At 46.2% G+C, this 21734-nt stretch overlaps 1 protein-coding gene across 1 annotated transcript; it reads left to right on the top strand.

Annotated features, from left to right (window-relative positions):
• The first annotated feature begins 4683 nt into the window (after positions 1-4683).
• Positions 4684-19844, top strand: LOC144104790 (proteasome subunit alpha type-1-like). The gene is made up of 6 exons (XM_077637976.1): positions 4684-4788; positions 5316-5655; positions 7007-7077; positions 9031-9160; positions 14276-14427; positions 19640-19844. Exons 1-6 carry the CDS (start codon positions 4786-4788, stop codon positions 19772-19774), a joined length of 831 nt encoding a protein of 276 aa, XP_077494102.1. The 5' UTR covers positions 4684-4785; the 3' UTR covers positions 19775-19844.
• The last annotated feature ends 1890 nt before the right edge of the window (positions 19845-21734 follow it).

Here is a 21734-nt window from a genome sequence, read left to right as displayed (position 1 = left end):
AGCGATCTACGTCGTCATCGACGGGGGCAGCACCTACTAATGAATTGGAATACCTTTAGCTATGAACAGTCACTGATGCTTTTTTCCTCTTTATCACAGCTTCTAACGACGTTAATCTGACGGCACAAAAGTCATTTCCATTGATAGAAGGGTTTTCACTGAATAATTGATTCGGATGCGCCATTTTTAAAACTTTTTTTTTTCAGAAAGTACAGCAACCTATTTTTTATTTTGTTGATTGTCAGGCTCCTCGCTCGAAGAAAAAAGGAATAATCCCGTTATTTCTCAGTGAGGGGTCATGATCCCCTCGAGATTGCTCAAAATGATAGAGAAAATAAGAGGTGCTTGGCGTTCATAATTTGCTGAGCAGAACCGAAGAGAAGGGACCCGTCCACACTTCTCACCTTTCACCAGGGCTGATAAGTTGCAGCGACGTGCGTATATGGTACCCTTTCATATCGCCCTATGCTTTAATTGCCCGAACCCACCTGGTCCCAGGACTTCCAAGTTCCAGAGACTATGACAGGACCAAAGAAGTGCATTTTAACTTTCCCAAGAATGATATTAATTGTGCGTGTGGTATTTAGAATGCGATAGCATTAGTGGCCTCATCGGGAAGAAAATGTGTGGTCGGAAGATTGGCTGGAAGGAAGCGACGTCACCAAGCCGAAGTTTTCCCATTGGCTGAAGCGGTAAGATCAGCGCAGCTAGATAGGCTCAGCAGGACGAGCACCGGCAGAGCTATACTAGAAGCGGTCGACAGGCAAACCGACAGGGGGATGCAAAAGAAACAAGACATTCCAAAATGTGCTAGGGAAAAGATCAGAGTAGACCCATTGCCCAAAAATATGCACCCAGAATTCAACAAGGAAAGAAGGGAAAAGAGGGCAGAAGCCATGGCCAGAGGACTGGACAGTCTAGATAAGAAAGCAGTGGCATACACAGATGCAGCAAGTGGGAAGCTAGGAGCAGCCGTGGCCTCAGTGGTCAACGGAAAGGGGGAACCTGAGATAGCAGCATCCATTCGAAGCCGCAACCCGGAAACGGCGGAAGAAGTCGCAATAGCGCTCGCATGCGTAGGAACGCAGGCCAAAATTATAGCTAGTGACAGCAAAACTGCAGTCTACAATTATGGCAGAGGGAGGATTGCCTTAGAAGCAGCACAAATTCTAAAAAAGAGGGAAATTGGGAGGGACGTACGCATCGTGTGGGTACCAGCTCACGCATCCATCCCTGGAAACGAGGCGGCAAACACCCTGGCTCGAGACCTCTACTTCCGAGCCAGGGGAGAGCCGCCCGACTGCAAGGACCTGGATGAGAGACTGATCAGCTATGCAGAAATAATAGAGAGCTATAGAAGTCAAAGGAGGATTTTCCCTCCGCCGGACAGAACACTAGGGAATAAAGAAGCTACAACATGGCGTAGACTACAGGCTGGGAACTTCATAAACCCGGTGTGGGCATCACACGTATTTAGGGAAAAGGAAATAGAGGAAAAATGCAAAAAATGTGAGAATAGGGGGACCCTAGATCACATCATTTGGGAATGTACACACTCCCCAGGGATTAAAGAAGGAATAAATAGCAAGGAAGCCTGGGAAACCCTTCTGCAAAGCGCGGACCCCGCCGTGCAGAAAAAAGTCATTCACCTGGCACTGGAGGCCGCAAGAGCCCAAGAACTCTATGCCTGCCTTTAGATGCGAGGCTCCCGGCCCCCACCCCTAGGCCTGCGTGCCAGAGATGGGGAGTAGGGGAGCCTCTTCTCTGGTGGAAATAAAGGTTTTTGGAATGGAATGGAATTTTCCCATTGGCTTGAGGGATGTGACGTCACTTCCAGCAAAGACAGCGAGGATCCTGCTACGCAGAAAAAACTCATCAGCCTGGCGGCCGAGGCTGTGACCGACCAACGGCACCGTCTCCGGCCGGGTAGCCCAACCCCTGTGTCCTCGGCTTAGGCTAAGGCCCACGGAGGAGCAAGCTACCACCCTTTGGCTGAATAAAGTTTATTGACTGACTGACTGACTGATCAACAGTTACAGTGCCTAGAATACTGTACAACAGCTGCTGATGCTTTTTTTTTTCGAGGACTTTCCAGGTTGCATAAGATAGAATCGCATTGAAATAATAAAATTAGGTGTCTGAAAAATTTTCATTCGAGATTTATTTCGGTATTCTTGAATTCTGCAGTAAAGCTCCCACGTAGGTTCGATTAGTCGAAGTTTCTAGCGAGATTTCCGGCTCGAGTACGTCATTCCATAAACCGAGATAGACGCCGAAGTTTCGGCCGCTTTATTTTTTGAAATGGAGTGCCGAGGCTCTCTCTGATCGTCCACGTACCGGAGTCTGCGGAAGCTTGCAGGCGCGCGTCAGCGGGCGGGCGCTGTTAAAGCGCGCTCGCAGCCGGTTCGTCTGTCGAGGGCAGCTGTCGCCTCGACAGAGAGAGGTCACATTTTTATATAGTAGCAAAGCCCCTACCACGGTTTTGCGAGCGGAAACCTGTCGTTTCCGCGGTGACGATCATATATATATATATATCGCTTCGCGCGAAACGGCCAATATGGCGTCGTGCTTTAGCGAACGAGTGCAGCACACGTGTCTTCAGGTTAGGCCATGCCTACTGAGGATCGGAGGCATTGCTTGATTATTTTTTCCTTATTTCTTTCGTTCGTTCTTCGCCGAAGCGCCCAGCTAAATGTATGTGTCCCAAATAATGCTGCCACTGGAGATGCTAAACAATTATATAATCAACGCACCTAACGTTTTTCAAATCGAACAGCAAAGGTCCACAAAGCAGGATGCTTTTAGAAAAGCATTTGTAACTCTTAAAGCTGGCCCCAGTTCAGAGCATCTCGTATCGCCCATCGGGTTACGGCACACAGCCACCGTATTGACTAAAGGGAGTTTTTTTTTGTGGTACGCCATAATTTCTTTTTATTTTTAGCCTGTGACTGTTGTAATGACAAATCCAAAGCCTACGATGTCTGGAGATCATTTCCTCCTTGAATAACGCGTGAAAGTTACCGCATTTTGTAAAAAAAAAAAACTCGAATATGATATTTTCCGCCACATCGACCAGTTCTAGCTTAACCTTGCCGGCAAGATTAACCGGCTTTGTTCGTGAGAAATTATGCTCTCAAGCCAGTGACGAAGATGGACAACTGAGCTACGCTGTGGTAATCTTATGATGAAAAAAAATGCGTATTGCGGGAACAGCAGGCTGCACTGCGTTGAACCTACAATTCAAGTTTTTGTTGAAAAGTAAACATAATAAACATAATAATATAGCTGTCCTGGTCCTGCAAAGTACGGGCGAAAAAAAATGGGAGGTAGGCTAAAAGCAGCGTTTCATCATTTGGGCAGGGTATATGTTACCATTTTGAAGGCAGACAAATGAATGAAACACATTGATTATCTCAAGATCTCATATTCAACATCAATATCTTATCTACGAATCCCACCTAAACGGGGGGGGGGGGGGGGGGTGTATTCAGTTGCAGGTTCAGTGCCATTCCATCTTCTCTTCCGCGTCAGTTATCCGGCCCATTTCCTCACAAACATGATGTGAGCCTGTTATACCCGCACGCAAATACTGACTTCGCGGTCAGCGGCTTTTATTGTTCCATGCTTTCGGCGGGCCCATATATGTTTCGGAACCGCAGATAGCTTTCAAAGAAACAAATTAACGCCGTAAACTGCGGATATCTGCTGGCCGGAGACAGAGCAAATAAATTTTGCTCACACTTCCTTTAGTTGGTGTTCTCATAAAGCAGCTCGTTCGTATGGCCGCCTTTTTCATTGATTCACATGGTCGCCGCCACGTGGTACAGGCGAAAAAGCTGAATCCGTATGTTTAGTAGAGCAGTGTTTGGTCACAAATCTACGACATATCAGGTCTTAGACTATTAGAGAAATTATGTATTTCGAGCCTCAACAGCCTATCGCAGTCAGCTTGGGCTTGACCATATGACACCCGGCCTAGTCCACCTCTCCCTTGAATAACGATCGGTACAGGCGAAAAAGCTGAATCCGTATGTTTAGTAGAGCAGTGTTTGGTCACAAATCTACGACATATCAGGTCTGAGACTATTAGAGAAATTATGTATTTCGAGCCTCAACAGCCTATCGCAGTCAGCTTGGGCTTCACCATATGACACCCGGCCTAGTCCACCTCTCCCTTGAATAACGATCGAGTCCACAAGGGATCTTAATATCCAGGTTAGGGAGGAGACGCATCATGGACGAACAAAATTAAGACACCACCCTTACGTAATCCAGAAACTCCATTATCATTTGCCAGAGGATGTGCGATAGGATCCCAGCGGGACGCCTCACGCTCAACACCTCTGGGACTGGTCATTTGCCATCCAGGAGGTGAACTTACGTTTGATTAGGTGGGTTACTTGTTCCTCGGCCACGTCACATTGCACAGCAAAAAATATAGCATATCTATACAGTTTCTAATTGAGAGTTTGGGCTCGGGCTGTAACGTCTGACTTTGTACTTCGCGCGGAAATTCAACGGTTGGAAAATGAACCGTACCTTACATTTTAGACCACGTGCAAGTATTATGAACAGTCATATATGACGGCAAAAGTGCATACTCATGTGACCATGTCTCTCAAAGTAGCATTCGCGTTCGAGAACTGATGTGTATTGTGTCGCTCTTATCGTCATCATGACCGTCAGCGAGGCGAGCCGACGCAATCCAATCCATAGTCACCGTCTCGCGTTTGGTGCTCGCGCTTCGTTCCGGCGAGTCACGGTCGCTCTTAGCTTTGCCGAACCATGGTAAGCTTTCGTTCCTTCCTGCATCATCTGCTGAATACTCGCGCTCAAGACTCTGCGCTGCTGACTCTGTGCACGTGCTTCATGCCGCGCTTCAAAAGCGTTATGAGCCTCCGCTCGTGACAGCGAGTAGAGCGAGAAGCCGGAAAATGACTTGCAAGGCGCAGTGCTTGAACTTGCCTGTTGTGCATTTATTTGCATGTGAGAAACATCTTTTCAAATATATTGGAGAGAAAAAAGAAACTTGAAGCAGCATGACAAGCATCAATTCCCTTGCTCGACAATGGGAGCAGTACACAGCAAATGCAGCTACGATAACAATTCACAATAAAGCCAGAATAAAGCACTACGTACGCACAGAAGCGTAACGCGTGCTTTTCCTCACATAAGCATATTCTTTCTTTCCTCGAACTAGCACCTAACTAGAGACTCGAAACTAGCCCAGTTGTTAGTTTCAGTCAATCTGCAGGGTAGTTTGAACGAGCTTGGTTCATTTGGTTTTTGGCTCTCTGCTTTTCCCCCGACACCAGTACCGGAACCAGTACGACAACGACGTGACCGTGTGGAGCCCCCAGGGGCGGCTCCACCAGGTTGAGTATGCCATGGAGGCTGTCAAGCAGGGCTCGGCCACCATCGGCCTCAAGAGCAACACCCACGCCGTGCTGCTGGCACTCAAGCGGGCCTCCTCCGAGCTCTCGGCGCACCAGAAGAAGATCATCCCCATCGACAATCACTGTGGCGTCTCCATCGCCGGGCTGACGGCCGACGCGCGCCTCCTGAGCAAGTTCATGCGCACCGAATGCCTCAACAACCGCTACGCGCACGACACACCCCTGCCCATCAGCCGCCTGGTGACACTGCTAGGAAACAGTATCCTTTCATGTAACCTCCCTGGAAGAGAGAGGGAGAGGCCAGTGTTCTTGGTGGCAGGTAGTTTCAACTTCGCTGTGATCTGTATCGCCATTTTCTAGGAACTGAGTGTTAATTGTGGAAAAAGCTGAAGACATCTCATTCGCATCACTATGTAAGTGCGGTAGACAAAGCAGACAAACCAGTGAAGGCATAGGCAGGACGTGCTGGATGGAATTCAGGCTAATAGTGTGCAACCCATATCAGCCGTCAGCCACCTGCTGACGTTCAGTAGCTATGACATTTATCTGCCAAGTTTGAAGACGTCGGATCAAATCCCGGCCTCGGCAGCCACATTTTGATGGAGCCGCAGTGCAGAAACTCCGCATGTCACATGTGTGGTCATTGCACATTAAACGGGCACTGACTACTAATCCATTCAAATGTTGTTCTCACTGGCTTTTCCTGTGTATGGTGACGTTTGTCGTGCACCAAAAAGCCCACTTGTGGCTTGCAAAATTGAATTCTAAAATATTCCTGCCACCCAGTTCAAACTTGGGACGTACGCACTGAAAACGACTGGTTATCACTGTTTTGCAGCATAGTCTATGGGATTCCTGCTAAAAAATTTGGTGCTAGTCTACGCAGTTTGTCAAATGGGCCAGTGATGACGATACCTGTATTTAGTTTTTTCATTAGTTCTCAAGTTTATAAAGGCTCCATTTTCGGTGGGAATGTTCTCTTAGTCATCAAAATACCATAGCGTATTGGAACAAGGCAGCTTCAGTTTGTCCAGAGTACCTGTAAACATGCCAGGTTGAATTTAATCCGGAGCCCTCCACTATGGTCACTTTTTCTCTGTCCTTTTAGCCCCTCTTTCATCTCCCTCCCGACGGTGCAGTTCATGTGTCTACCAAAGAGTGAGATAGATGGTTCCTATGTATTTCCTTGCTTTATAATCACTCCCCCATCTACCAGCTTCGAATATGCATGTTTCAATGCTATTCTAATGAGTGAAGGCTGTGGTGAGTGACTACAGAATGAAGCCAGTGCATCTTACCTCTTGTTAGTGGGACATTGATGGGAGTTGCCATTCAGTCTGTAAAGACTGGTACATGTTTATGCAGTGGCACCAGTCTGGGTGGGTTAGCAGTTTAAAGGATCTCTCAGCAGGGACACCATAGCTACAGTTGGCTGGCTTCCTTAGGGTAGCCCTTACTATTCTTGAGTTACTACATATTTAAACTTGTTGCTTTGTGTTGATGGGGCTTGCTCTGTAGAAGTGCCTCACCAAAGTGCCCCATTTGTGTTGCTTTGTCCTTGTGCCAGTGCCGCAGTTTTCTGTGAAAACTCCTTGACTACCGCGTCTCAGAAATGCAGGTGTGCACGCAGCGCTACGACCGCCGTCCGTATGGGGTGGGCCTTCTTGTTGCAGGATACGACGTAAGTTGTTTATCTACAAACGCATTTGCTGTCATAGACACAGATACTAAGTACCCGCCATTGTTGTTCAGTGGCTGTATCTTTTGGCTGCCGAGTTCAAGGTTGCAGGTTTCATTCCAACCATTTCAGCTGCATCTAAATGCAGCTGAAATGAAAAAAAAAAAAACTCATGTGCACTGAGGTTTCAGTGTGCTGTAGAGGATCTATTTTAATTTTAGAGAGAGGGAGAAAGAAAGCATTTATTTCCCGACCCTGGTCCGGATCGCCTTCTCTAGTCTGAGAGTCTGAGCCCGGCATGTGGATGACATGGGCACTGAGCAGTGTTCACAGTATTGGACGCATTTTTGTGCCATAATTCACTTTCTCTTTAGTGCTGTGGGTCACCTTATCAATTGCAGTGTAAGTACTGATTTAAATGTGGTTTAACATGCAATGACATAGTTAATTTGCAACCAGCGAAGTGATGTAGGAATGCTGTTCTCAAGGCGTTGTTTTACATGCATCATTTCTGTGCGTTTCTCTCGCTGTGAAGTCCATTGTTGCTGGTAAAGAACATATAGTCATAATTGGTTCTGATGGTCTGCAGCCACCAAGAAACATGCAATAGCAGCTATATTTTCATTATTTTTTCCCAAATTTAAAACAAAGCAAGAGGACTCTTAATTTTTAACTGCTGAGCAACTCTCTGTTAGACTGTTCCCGAGGCATGTTGCCTGCTAGCGTATGAAGTTGAAGAGGCGCTGTTGGGCTGCTGGCATGATGAAATTCCAGCTGCTCTAGACTTCATCGCTAGAGCCACCACAGTCACTCGAGAGAGGTTTTTGCAGTATGGTTACAGAAATCGCATTAGGCTTTGCTTACATGTGAGACAGGCTTTTGCCATCACTTTTTGCCATCAAACATGCACCGAATGCTAGTGTGCTTAAATACTGCTTTTTTTTTATTACGACTGGAGTAAGCTTAGTGCTAAAATGGGCAATATTTCAGAGTCAAGTTAATGCAAGACCTTATCAGTAATGCAATTGCCAAAATTTTGTATAAAAGGTCCTTTGTGGCTTCCATTTCTAGAAGAACCTATATTAATGTTTTCTTTGAAGAATAAGGCCGTGGTATTGATTTCTAAAGACCTGGCTGTTGTAAGCGTCATCACTGGTATGAGAAGCTTAATTCTGAAATACTGAGACACCTTGGTTGCATAGAAAGCATTTTCATTACATGCATTGCTTTTGGATCTGAGAGTAATGCACCCGGATAGACTAAAACCTATGGCTCAGTCCCCAAACGCTGTATAAACACACATTTTTAAATATCTGAAGGGATCTGCTTATGTGAATATTGTCAGGGCATGTTTAGTGGATTATTTGGTAGCTATTGTGAATCGAGTGCACCTTCTGTGGGGGCAGAATCTGTTTCCACTTTAAAGCCTGCCTTGAATCGTGCGTGCATCTGCATAGCAAATCTAACAAGAGGCTCCATACTGGGGACACTGATTTGTAGGGGCTATTTTATTGTCTTCTCTCCTGAACGTTTTTGGCACTGTTGAGGGCTGGTGTAACTTTCTGAACATCAGGTGTTGCGCATACATTAGAGTGCATTCAACACTGCAACTTGCATTCACAACTCACAGCTCGACAGCTCAAATACTGCACTGTTGCATATTTAAGCTATCCAGTTAGGAACAATGGCCTACCATTAAAAAAAAAAAATGTAATCCTATTTGAAGATTAGTTTTACTGTCGTCATAACTGGTAGCTTGGCTACTATCTACCTCTGAAGCGGAGTTCACTCAAGAATGGGTCTCTCTCATGTTGACACGCTCTTTGCCCAAATAGCCCATACTTCATTCTTCACAGAGAGCTCTTGTGTGGTGCGAGTGCCAAGTGGTCAGAGACGTGTGCACTTCTTTGATGGTCCACCGCCCAGTTTGCTGAAGGAGATGTGTCTTATGCTCAGGACATGGGCGCGCACATCTACCAGACGTGCCCATCGGCCAACTTCTTTGACTGCAAGGCCATGGCCATTGGGGCGCGCTCACAGTCGGCCCGCACCTACCTGGAGAAGCACCTGGATGAGTTCAAGTCCTGTACGTACTGTAGCTGCTGTGTCGGCTTGTCAGAGTAACTGTCCCGTCCTTCCAAGTGTCTGTTTCCCCATTGTTCATCCTTTATTCATTCCTGTGCTGCTGTTGGTGCTTCTTAGATCCAACTTTTTTGTCTTGGAGGCTTTCTCTCTGCTTCTGGCAAAGCTTGAATAGTGTGACTGTCTCGAATTATCTTCAGCAATGGCTCAGAAGCACAAACAAGATTGTGTAATTTTACTTTCATTGTGGTAGAAGGAAGAAGTAGATAATAACTAGTATGCATGGTGCTTTCTTGCTTGGGGATTTGGTGATAGTCAGGCTGGCAAGAAGACAGGTGAGGGCTTTCAAAGATAAATGTTTATCTAGCGAACCTGTGCCCACAAACACAGACCACTTGGTAGCGACGTCAACAAGCGTGCTCAGTGGTCGTTGAAAGTCAGAATCACTGCCTCTCTCAGCTGCTCTCAATTTAAAAGGGATGAACATTTACGATAAGGCGTATAAAGCACCTGCTATAGTCTCGGAACACTATAGAAGCATTTTTAGAAGAAAAATTTTGGAGGACGCTTAAGCTTCGCGACAGCGTGTTGCAGCGCTGCCAAGGACGGCCAAGGACGCCAACTGGCTCATTGGACAATTTAAGGAAAGGACACCTGTCTCACAATTCTGGCTGTACACCCATACAGGGCCCTAAGGGAAGGAAAATCCCTTCCCTTACGGCGGCCATTTTTCGCTCACGGCCAAAGACTCCGACGGCACTGGCTTTTCTGCATCACGAGCTCCTTAACGCTGTCGCGTTAACAGAAAGCTGGGCGGGTTGTATATACAGAACAGTGCTAAAAGGCGAAGACAGAAATGACAAGGAAGCACCAGAGCACTGGTTGTGTTGTTTCCTTTGTCTTTCCTGTTCTTGTCTTTTCTCACTGTTCAGTGATGGAACCGCAGAAGTAGTCGCGTACAGTTGTACTCATTACAGATTAATCTTTTTGCCTTTTGTCACAAAGTGAAAAGACCACGTGCTGGCGGCTTCGAGCATGAGCGCACATTACAGAGCTGTGCGTCAGTGTGCATGCTTGGAATAGCAATCTGTTGATTAAATTAATGCCCCACAGGAAGGAAAAGTAAATGTCATCATGTAACGTCGCTAAAAACTACAATAGGACATTGTTGTCGTCCTTGTCATCAACCATATCACGTACATATCAGGAAAACAGCCTCGCCTGCGCCGTTCTGTAATCTCTGTACCTGACTTTCAGCTACCTCTGGCGACGTTTGCTGTCCCTTGAAATGCACTGTTGCCCTAGCAGGCCATCAGTTATCGGTTCGCTTCATTACATGTTCTATAGAGGTTCTTTTTTCCGTTTCATTTTCACTAGGACACCCATAACTGGAGTTCCTTGTGTAATCCACGTTGCTCTCTTGTTTCCCTTTTATGGAGGACGTGGTTGAAATGTCATTTCTTCATCATTTGCCGGTTCTACCGTTTGTGCCTTTCAGAACAGTGCAAACAGTGTGGCACAACTGATCATTTCTGTTAGGTGTTGATTTACAATGTGAACATATTCCAGCTATTCTAACTGAGTTCTTTTGACTGATTTTCTGAGGGAGTAAAAATGCCCTCATTGCAACTAGCTTTGTCTTTTGCAATGGATCTTGATGCCTGAGGGCTGCTTTTCACCATTTGTCGTGAGTGTTGGTGCTGTGTCCAACTCCAGACCATTGTCTTTTCTTTTGGCAGTCCTTCCCAAGGTCAGAAACATACGAACATCTGACTGTTGGCTGTTTGCGCCTATTTATTTATATATTCCTGGTTTCCCACATGCACATAGTTCATTTCTCTTTTCATTAAAGGTTACCCATTGAGGACAAATTGAGGTTAGCCAATGTCTATAGATTGCCGTGATTTAACAAGAAAGGCGAAACAAAATACAGGTGCTACCACCGGTTGTTTTTGCAAGCAAATTGCGAAGTATCAGGACAGCGTCTTTCTTTTGGATCACTGAGGTTGGACTGCACAACCTTTCACTCTCAAATGGTCCTTACCAGTCTTGACATCGCGAGTTTGAATGAAGTGGTGGGAAAATTTCTAAATCCAGCTTTCTCGGATGTAAGTGCAATTTTTTGCTCCCATGCAATGGTTAACGCAGCCAGACAGAGCTGTAGGGTCGAGTTTCGCTAAGAACGAAAGTTGAATGGACTTGTCCTCAGTGCTCCTAATGGGCTCATTTGGTCTCGGTGTTCACAATTCAGCTATTGCCACGAAACCTGCTGGCACTTGTTTGTTCCTTAGTTTAGGCATAGTAGCAGTTATTGTTTTAACCACCTTGGTGTGACAGCCAACAAGTTTCCTGCTAGCTCTTTTTTTTGTGCGTTAGGAGTGTGAAAACTTGAAGTCTCCCCCAGCAAACACGCCACAACGCATTTGTCTCAAAGAGTGATGGTCACTGTCAAATTCACAAAGTGGCTGTCTTGACGTTTGACATGTGATTGTTGCGTGCCTAATCAGAATGGCATTGCCTTTATAAACCAGTGTGGGAACAGAATGCATTCAGTATGAACACGGTGCATTTGGCCCAGCTTTAGGGTGTTAGTGTTTGAGCCAGAAAGCAGGGGCCTGTTTACATTCATGCAGCATATGTACAGTTTGTGGAGGGTCAGGATGCTGATAGTTATTTTGTATATTGTTCAATGGGAAGTGGAAAGAGGGGCATTCCTTCGTGTGAAAGTCTGTTTGATTTGGCTGCACCAGTTATGTAACATGTGCAACGCCAGTTTAGGTAGTTCAAGTGCAGCCTGGCACTGGCTACTTCCTTAACGGCTGAGTGCAGGTCTGGTCATCTGCTCGCCTCGGCTTCACCACCAAATGGCAGCCAGATTCTAGCCGTCCACATCAATGGCTGCCAACAGCCCGAACCACGAGAAGAAATTTTAAGAAGGGATTCACGATGAAGTGCTGCTATGAACCAGCTCCAGAAAATCATTCATTTCCTGAAAAAAGGCACGGCCTGTCTTACACTCATGTGATTTTTGAGAATTCGCTGATATGCTGCCCGTGGGGCTTGACTTGACTGCTGGGGATTACAATCTTGACGTCACAAACAGCTGCCCACCTCCACCCTTCTAGAAAGAACTCCCGCAGTTTCGTTGAGACTGCAAGCATATCTCTTCCAACCTACACATGGGCGCCGCCATCTTGCTGCACTTCCACTTTGGAGAGTGCAAGCCAGCTAAGAACTCTTGCTGCACTATTCTCCATTTCATACATAGCAGTCAACACTGCCAGAGCTGAGTCCGCACCCTAAATGTAATTCGCCTTACAACCAAATTGAACACAGGCATATTTCGTTCGACAAATACCGTAAAAACCGGACTATAGGTCGGACCGGAATATAGGTCGACCCCCTAACTAACCAATTCTAAAAATGAAAAAGATCTTTTTCAATGGGAAAAGTACCGAAAGACATCCTTACTTTGAAACAAATGCGACTCGAGAGGTTGCACAATGGTGACAGTATTTCATTTTATTTAAATGCTGCTTGTATGTACACCCGGCAAATTTTTTAACAATATCGCGCACCAATCGGCCCGCGTGTTTGTTTCTGGCACAGGCAAGTACGGCGCCGTAGAGCAAAGCCCTCCTCTTCATGAATCGCCGCAACCAGGATGGCGAGCCTTTGAATTGCGCCCTCGTGAGTCTAGAGGCACGCGCGATCTCTGCCGCTTTCACGCGGATGCATTCGGCAGTCACAGGCAGCGATCTTGCTCGCAGCGCAACGTTTCCTTCCTATTCTCGACACACTACGGTCTGCCCACGAAATGATGTTTTCTTCTGGTTGCTGCAAGTTGTAATACGCAGCTTCTGCCTCCGCCAGTACTGAATGCTCTTTTCGGATACTCCAAATTCGCGCTGTGCCGCCAGGTTTCCGTGAGCTTCCTCGTACTCAATCGTGTTTTTCTTGAAGGCGACGGTAAATTGCCGTTAGCTTCCGCTTTGCATCTACTGAAACGCAAAATGGCGGCACTGCTGCTGATGGCGATGGTGATGGAGGCTGTTGACTTCAGCCACCCATTGTTGCTAGACTTCCGTATTTTTTCCGCCAATGACCGGTATATAAGACGGGGGTCGACTTTTCACCATGGTTTTTTGAAAAAAAGTTCGACCTATATTCCGGTTTTTACGGTACTTAATGCCGTGACTGGCAGCCTCCTGAAATTCGTTTTACCTCTTGCCATATTTTCTTCGTGCAATTCATGAAGACTTTGAGAAGAAAGAATTATATGTGACAGTGCGATACGTGGTTGGTAGGGCGAATTGCTCCTACTCCATCCGCGCCTAAAAAGTAAACACCCAGTGAAAATTATAGTGAGAGGGCACGGAGCTCCTCATAGCTTTTACTGCAATTTTCAGTGCTACCACTTCTTTTTATACCGCTCCTAGTTTTCATCCAAACACTCACGGAGGCTTCGAGAAGAGCGAAGGATACGTGCTGGAGTAATGTGGCTATGCAGATGCACTGCTTCTGCAGGCTCCGCAGCACTGCCTGCTATGTATTAATGGAGTATAGGCAATGCAGAATAGTGAATATGTGAATAGTACATAAGAGTACAAAGAAAAAAAATAAACCACAATAAAATGATACTATCTGCAATGAAAAAATGCCTTGTGCTTGTGGTACTGTTGCTTTCTTACTGTCACCTGTTTTGAAATTACCAGAAGTCTGCTCCTCCTATGGTTCTTAGTTCCTCGACCTTGAGTCCAATGCCTAGGATTAGCCATGCTTTCTGTTTTGCAGGCATTCTCGTTCAGTCTGCAACTGCTCAAAAGGAATATAGTCTGTCACTTTAGGGACGAGGCATTTGTAAACATTGTTGCACATGCTTGGAAGTGCTAGTGTCCAAGAGCTCCCGTCGTTACTTTGATGAAGTATCTGGTGAGAGCAGTCCATATGTGCTACAACTAACGAGTTAGGTGTACAGGAGGTCGGAGTAGCAAGTATAGAGAATGACCAGCCCCCTGAAGTGTCTGTAGGGCGAAACAAATGGATGCGATTAGCCCAAGGAGGCGTAAATTAACGTCTTGGGAGCAGGAAGTGCATTGAGCATGTGCTGCTTTCACAGGTGACCTGGAGGAGCTGGTGAAGCACGGCTTGCGGGCACTCCGCGACTGCCTGCCCAACGAAGTGGAGCTGTCGACAAAGAATGTCTCCATTGCCATTGTGGGGAAGAACCAGGACTTCACCATCTATGATGATGACCGTGTTGCCCCCTACGTATCCTTTTTTTGCTGGCTGCAGTTTTTATTCTCGTTTATTTTCTCTCTACTTGTTAGATTTGGCCATGGAATGAGGGGGGGGGCCTAGGATCGGCTGGGGAGTTGCATTCACGGGTGATATCTCCCAACAGTCCAGCTAGCGGTCCATCTGCTGGTCCAAATACTGATCCGCCTACAATTAGAGCTATCAATTCTGCTACTGGTGCAGCTATCAGTCCAGCTATTGGTCCAACTATCGGTCTAGCTATTGTCTAGCTTATTGCAGTTGCTACTTCACCTTGTGAGGAGGGTTCAAACATGGAAGTCTTTTCTGAAATGCGTTCATCAAAGGACACCTCCTGCTCATAGATTCAGGAAGTGCTTAAATTTTTGTGGTTACTAACATTGCATCCCTCAAGTGAATGTAGTGTTAATCAGAAGGGAGTGCGGACGGCTCTTTTGTAGCGATAGCTACATTACGGTAGCATTTCGAGCCTTCAGTGTGGTTCGTCACGTGGTTGATCACATGACCAAGTTCCACTCGGCCAGCTGTAGCTATCGCGTCACTCCAGGTTTAACCAGATCTAAACCACCGCCAATTTTTCTGTTTCTGCACTGCTTGCTTTAGCTATATTACGTCACATTTGACTAATTTTTAATTGAATGCTAGTTTCTTTTCCCGTTTTGTCTAGTGCAATGTTCACCCATGCAGTTTACAAAGAGGAAATAGGCTGCACTTTGTCTAGTACGAGTTCAGCATGCACTAGATGCCTTATTGTCAGCTTAAAGATAGCTGCATGCTACATTTGTTATGTAATTCTTTGAAAGGTAAGTTAAAAGAATATGGACACCAAATTTTTGGTTGCATATTTTCTTTGTAAATATGCACAAGACATTAGTATATGTGGATAACCTGTTCCTCTGTCACCAGTAAATAGTCTATAATTCAGTTTCTTCCCTCATGATGTTTTAGTTTCGGTTTCAACAGCTTAACAATGCTGTGACGTCAAAGGTCAGTATAGGTCGTGTGAGGCATAAAAAATCTGCAGTGTAATTGCTGCTTCTTCATTTGTTGTCATTCCAGCTCCTGAGGTAGGCTGACTTTAGTATTGTATCGATTTAAAATGGCAAAGTAGTGATTGTATTTCATTTTTTATGCCTCAGGTGGCCTGAATTGAACCTTGAAATCACAGCCAATGTTTGGCTGTTGAATCCGAAACTGAAACAGCATGAGAGAGAAGACTCAATTATAAATAATTTACCACTCTCATATGAATACCACATGATGAAACAAGTATCACAGTGTCTTACGTATCATTCAAAGAAAAAAAACTTGCAGCCAAAATTTGGTGTATGTAGTAAAACCTCTTTGATATGTTCCCAGCCGATATGATTTCCCGATTCATATGCTCAAAATCATGGGCGATAAGGATGTCCCCTAGAGTTGCACTACTTTCTCGCGGTTAATAGTCCCTGGGTAATATGATTTCCTGGCTACCACATTCGAAATTTCGATAAATCCTGGATGTGAGTAGGTTTATCGACCAAATGCACATTTGCATACGTACCAATGGGCCAAACCTGGGGGCACGGGGCATGAAAAGCTGGAATTCACAGACATTCAACCCCCCCCCCCATCCTACCATGGTGGCTTCTTTGCAGTGCCTTGGTGCGAAGAGGCAAAGCGTAAAAAGAAAATGGTGCATTTACATACGAGCTGGTCGTTACTGCGAGGACATAAAATAAAGAGGAGAAACGCAGCGGCTTTTTCAGAGTACCTAAGGCAAGGTGATGATGATGATTGTGGATTTTTATGGCGCAAGGGCATCTACGGCCAAAGAGCACCATGACAAGGTATTTTCCATTGCTCAAGGTGGGGTCAAAGACCCATTTCCCAAGCATTTCACCCTAAATAAGCCGAGCACCAGACCAGGGGAAAGCTTGTACCCATTGTATCACCGGTGGGTACCCGGCGTCACTGGGGATCGAACCCCGCACCTCCCGCGTGCGAGGCGGATGCTCAGACCACTTGGCCACCGCTGCGGTCGTAAGGCAAGGGGACGATGCATCTGAGAACTGCATGGATGCACTTGCATACGAGCATGCCTGATCTCGTGAACGCAGAGCAATAACGCTGTGACAGTCAGCCATGAGGTAGCTTCCCTGCAGTGCAATGGTGCAAGGGTGCGAAGCGTTTATAAACGAAGGAGAGATCGCAAAACTTTCCATTGCCATAAACTTGCCATTTCCATAAACAGACCGGATGTGTTGCAAAGTTTCTTGCTCGCCAAGAACAACACAAACGCGGACTGAAATCTGTGAGTGCTAGAAAAGCCTTGCATCTAGGAATACTTATCGAGATTTTTATGAAGTTAAAATGTCAATAGACACCTTTGTACCGCATTCAGCAGTTACATTTTTCATAATTTGGTGGCTTGGACTATACTATTTCCCAGATAATACGTCCCCCCCCCCCCCCTAATTTTTAAAAAACAATGCAACAAGGTTTTACTGTACTCTTTTTAAGGGGCTTTTACGTTATGCAGGCATCCCAAGCCTGTCATTTCTAAATGTACATTGACCTATAAATGTACAAATTTTTGGATGTAGACTTCATTGTAAGATTTTGATCGCTGAAACCAATGTATGTGTGTAATATTGATAAGGAAAGGAGTATGGTTATGTGAGCTTGTTACATTGTTGAGCACACATATCTGCCATTAGAGGGTAAACACAAGTTAGTGGTGAATACATGTTCATGGCCCTTGCTTGCAAATCTCAACATGTGAGACGCTGTTTAGCACATCATCACACAGGACAGTGTGATGGTTACAGTACATGGGTCAGTGCACATGATCACTCAACGACCAGTTCTGAAGTTAAACTTACCAGTTCTGAAGTTAAACTTATTTGTGGACATAATGCATTTTCAGCTATGACTAGTAGCGGAAGTGCCTGGGAGGGAACCTATTCGGCTGACGGCTTTGACACAGTGGAAACATACACATGAAAGCAGCACCAAAGGGAACACTTATGGGCAGCTGCAGTAGCAGATAAAGAGCACTTCGCCTGCTCCACGACAGATTGCCGGAATCTAGCAGAAAGCACTTGCCCCGAGTCCTCGTTCAGATCACTAGTGCTCTGGCCGAGGTGCTAACGTGCCGCTGGTAAAGAAAGTATATGCCTGACATCGCTTACCCCCCCCCCCATGCTCATCATCTCATCATCTGTTATGAAGCTGGAGGCAAGCAACTGGAGTGATACACCGGAAGCATGGAAGAGGGAAAAGATAAGAAAGGCTCTAGGTATGTGAGCTGCGTTGTGAAAAGCAAGCCGAATGTCGTGTGGTTTTTAAAGTGAAAGCTTTGCTAGCCTCATTGAGCCAAGGTCATCGGCGCGGTACATTTGACCTTCAAGTTGGAAGTGTGTCAGTCATGTGACGTATCACGTGACTCGCTGCAGCAGCAACCACGTGCTGCCGCTCTCGTGTGCATACATACTGCCGCCTCGCAGTTTCTCACCATGGTTGAAGCGAGTTGGCTGGAGCCGTATACGCCATTGGGACAGTCTGACAGACGACGGGCTGAGTCTGATCATCCGGCTGACGTTGCCAATCGTGCTAAGTATTTAGCTAGAGGTAGGGAATTTAGACGTGCCAAGCTAGCAGCAGAGACCGACGAAGAACGGGAACATCAACTGGTTCAACGGCGGTTGGAGGATGCCGAAAGGCGGCAGTGGAGAGCTTTGGAGGAAGCCGCTGCTGCTTCTGCCTCCGCCGCAAGTGCGGCTTTCGTGACGGATGAAGAGGTTAAGTCTAACCTGACTTAGCAACACAGCATAACCACGTATAACAAAGGCTTAGCCGAGCTAAGCTGCAGTCTCAACATTTATTTTTTTATTTTTTTTCAAACTAGTTCTGGGAGGTAGTGATGGCACAGTCATTGCTTCACTGCCTGCAGCAAGCTCAGCCACTCGGCTGACTCAGGACGGGGAAACTTTAGATAGTAGCTGCTGTCCTGAACTGCTCAGCGCAAGTTGGGTGTTGCTATGACAACGGAGACGCTAGTCTCTCTCTGCTCTCTGATTAGTCGGGTTGGTGGCCAACTGGCATGGTGGAGCCTTCATTTCAGACTTCAAAAATAGTGACATAGCAGCCTCTCCTGAATTGATTCCTTCCTTCCTTCCATGAAATGCACTAATACAGGGAATATATCGTGCAGGCTTGTGGTCAAATCCGATTTTGATGGAGGGGTTATTACTGGCCCACGAAGTGACCTTGATTTGGTAATTGCTTCAAATCTGTCATTGCAGCACATAGCCTGTGACCCTGTGCTGCCATTGGGTTAGCCTTACTCTGAAAAGAGCGGGAAAAGTTGGCCCAGAACTGCTTGGAATTGGTGATTGTCTGTGAAATTTGGTTTCACTTCTGCATCACACTTAAAAGTAACACTCAACTGATTTTCAATGTGATAAAATCTGGTCATGGTGAGACTAACAAGGCGTTCCCCTTTATACTTTCAGGTGCTACGTATGCAATGGCATGCATAGAGTTCAAGCTACTTTTCTTGCGGGTGTGCTTTGCCTAAAAGGGACCTATTTGTTCCAAATTAATTCAGAATTAAGCTCATTCTTATTGTGGCTGGGGCATTTTTTTTATGTTTGGTGGAAAACATGATGAGTAGTCTTTACTAGAACACCTTGGCAGCACCTTGGAACACCTTGGGGCTTCTTGCGTTATCGGTCGCTGCTGATTGCACGGCTCTCGAGTGCTTATCTGCTTCACTTGTCAAATGCATATTAGGATTCTGTAACTCTTATGGTACTTTTTATGCAACTGTGTACAATTGACTTCTAAAGTTTACAGGGCATGCGAGTATTCCATGTAGCATTGATGCACAGTACGAAAATGACGGGCAGTGTGCCATGCTCTCGTGTTGAAGCGAAAGCTACACAATTTGATTTCAGTTTGCATGCAATGGGTGGGATGAAATTCACCTTTATTCTGTCTTACATGGCCTAAAAACATTCGAAGCCAGGTGTGCATGTCTGAAGGAAATCATCAGTGGGTGTTTCACACTTCAAAATAATGTATCTGGCTTTCTTTAGCTCTCCATAGACTATTCTGGCAATTTTTTTTTTTCGAATAAACGGTGGCACCTGAAAGGGTTGTTGTTGCTTGTGCGTGCTTGAAGGGAGAACGGCGTTCAGGTGCGTCCTTGACAGCCTTGTAGCTGGCCTCCATTGAAGGTGAAGAGGACCGTCGGCCACCCCCCGATGATGACCCACATCCGGCTGCTGAACCCGAGGACAAGGGGCCCCCCGACCCCGTAGTTGCTGTGGCTACGGAGGAACGCATGGAGCAGTGACAGTGCCCAGTTTTCCCACAGGCCCTGGGCCTTGACTCTCTTTGGCTATTAAACACTTACATTGACCCTGTTTGGTTTCGCTGACCACAAGCAGCGGGATGGTAATATTTATAGCATATTCAGAAGACTGCGCAGAAGATGAAAAGGACAGGACCGGCGCCACTTGCATTTAAGTTTTTTTCTTCGCACATGCCTGCCTTTATGTAAGACAACCGAGCCATATTAAAAATGCATCTAAGAAAGAAAAAAAAGAAAACCAACTACAAACTGTCAAAACAGTCTTGGAGTCACAGCTGATGGAATGTGTCTGTCTCATCCAATAGGGAACTCAGTTGTAAGTGGCGCCGGTCCTGTCATTTTCATGCTTCTTTGTTCCTGTACTCTTTTGCACAGTCTTGGAACATCCTAAATATATGAAGCAACCAGCACGAACAAAAGTATTGCTCATGCGGTAACATGATGTTTTTTTTTGTTGTTGGTGCAGGGGCGTCTGGGCCAGACAGTGACATGAACGTTTCATAAGGGCTTTAGGTAGTCTTAAGTATAAAGCTTGGTGGGGTATTCAAGTTGCTTGGAGAAGGAGCTTCAAGAAATCAGTATATGAGAGATGCCTTTCTCATGATTGGCACATATTTTTTGCCTACAAAAGTTTGTGTCACCTGAGTGAAGATTACAGTGAAGGGAAGCAAACCACTTTCTGACTGAAGGTTTGTGAGCCACACAGTGTTGAAAAAAAAAAAATCTCTGCATGATTGCTTGCAACTATGCGTGCATTGTGAAGGATGTATGGAGGAATTACAATTTCCCACCCGTTATTCCAATATCGGTGTGGTTTATACTTTCTGTTCAATGACAAGGGCCACCATTTACAAATGACTTCGCACCCTCTCACTGCAACCTTTCGTTCCTGCTCTTTATTCTTTCATTAGTGGATGGTCAGTTGACCAGAGCAGGCATCCTTGCGCTGTTGGCCAGTCACCTCCCCTTAAAACAAACCTAGCTGCATTGCTCATGCTTAACATTGCCTTATCCAACTGTAAAGAGTTCGACCACTAGGGTAGCAGCTTAGGCTAGGTTGACCTTGTCCAGTGTTCGTAGCTCTTTCGCTGTGCACTCACGGGGTTGGAGCACTTTTCTTTCCTCGGCAAAGATCAATGCAAACGTGTATTGCATACGTATAAGCTTTCACCTTTGTGAAGAACACGAAAGGAGCTCGAAACGACCGTCTGTCATCGCAGCTAGTTCTTCCCCGCCCTAATTTTTTTTTTCTATTCTCTGGCCCTAGGGACCTGCCGCGCTGCCGGCTACACGGTAGTGGGATAGCTGCCAGTATGGAAAGCAATTTTGAGGCGCCCGATCGACGTGCTACAACGAAGTGCTCACTGTGGCGTGCTGGGCGCGGCGCCGGGGAGGAAACTGCGTGCTCTGAATTCGCTTGGCCATCGGCCGGCGACAACGAACACAAAGGCCAGCAGCGCGCGCTGGTCGATCCTAGCGTCCGCTGAGGCGAGCCGGCGGCCCCGACTCGAATAGCCCGCCGCTGCCGCGCCGAACACTTGACGGTAGATGGAGCCACCACACAGGAAACGGTCGTAGTGCTCAAATCTAATAGTGATGAAACTAGCGACATCTTCGCATTCTCACGGCCTTGGATTGCCTTTGCCGTGCCCTTAGCGGATCGACCGGTTTCATAGTCACCTGTTGCTGCGCTGCAGCGCGCGCAAAGGTTTTGGACCAAGAAAGCTTCATCAATAGTTTTGAAGTAAAGCCGAAAGGTCGCATTGAGCCACATTTTTCTCTCCGAAGCAGTGCTGGCTTAATTTCTTTGGTATGCAGCATGTATGAAACGTATTGAGGTCGCCATTTTTGTAGGGCTCAGCAAGTAAGCTTGTAGCCTGCTTTTTCTTCTAGCGCAGTTTGCAGGTACTATATAGCGCTGATGTCTAAACTAACCAACAAT

The sequence above is a fragment of the Amblyomma americanum genome, chromosome 9, assembly GCF_052857255.1.
Source record: "Amblyomma americanum isolate KBUSLIRL-KWMA chromosome 9, ASM5285725v1, whole genome shotgun sequence".
NCBI classification, from domain to species: Eukaryota; Metazoa; Arthropoda; class Arachnida; order Ixodida; family Ixodidae; genus Amblyomma; species Amblyomma americanum.
Note: the sequence above shows the minus strand (reverse complement) of the source record. Positions and strands in the feature narration are given on the sequence as shown.

Bases quoted from the DNA above. Each gene is read 5' to 3' on its own strand.
- LOC144104790 (XM_077637976.1), top strand. The intron at 7,078-9,030 runs GTAAGTTGTTTA...TCTTATGCTCAG, and splicing joins TTCTTGTTGCAGGATACGAC to GACATGGGCGCGCACATCTA. The intron at 9,161-14,275 runs GTACGTACTGTA...CTGCTTTCACAG, and splicing joins CCTGGATGAGTTCAAGTCCT to GTGACCTGGAGGAGCTGGTG.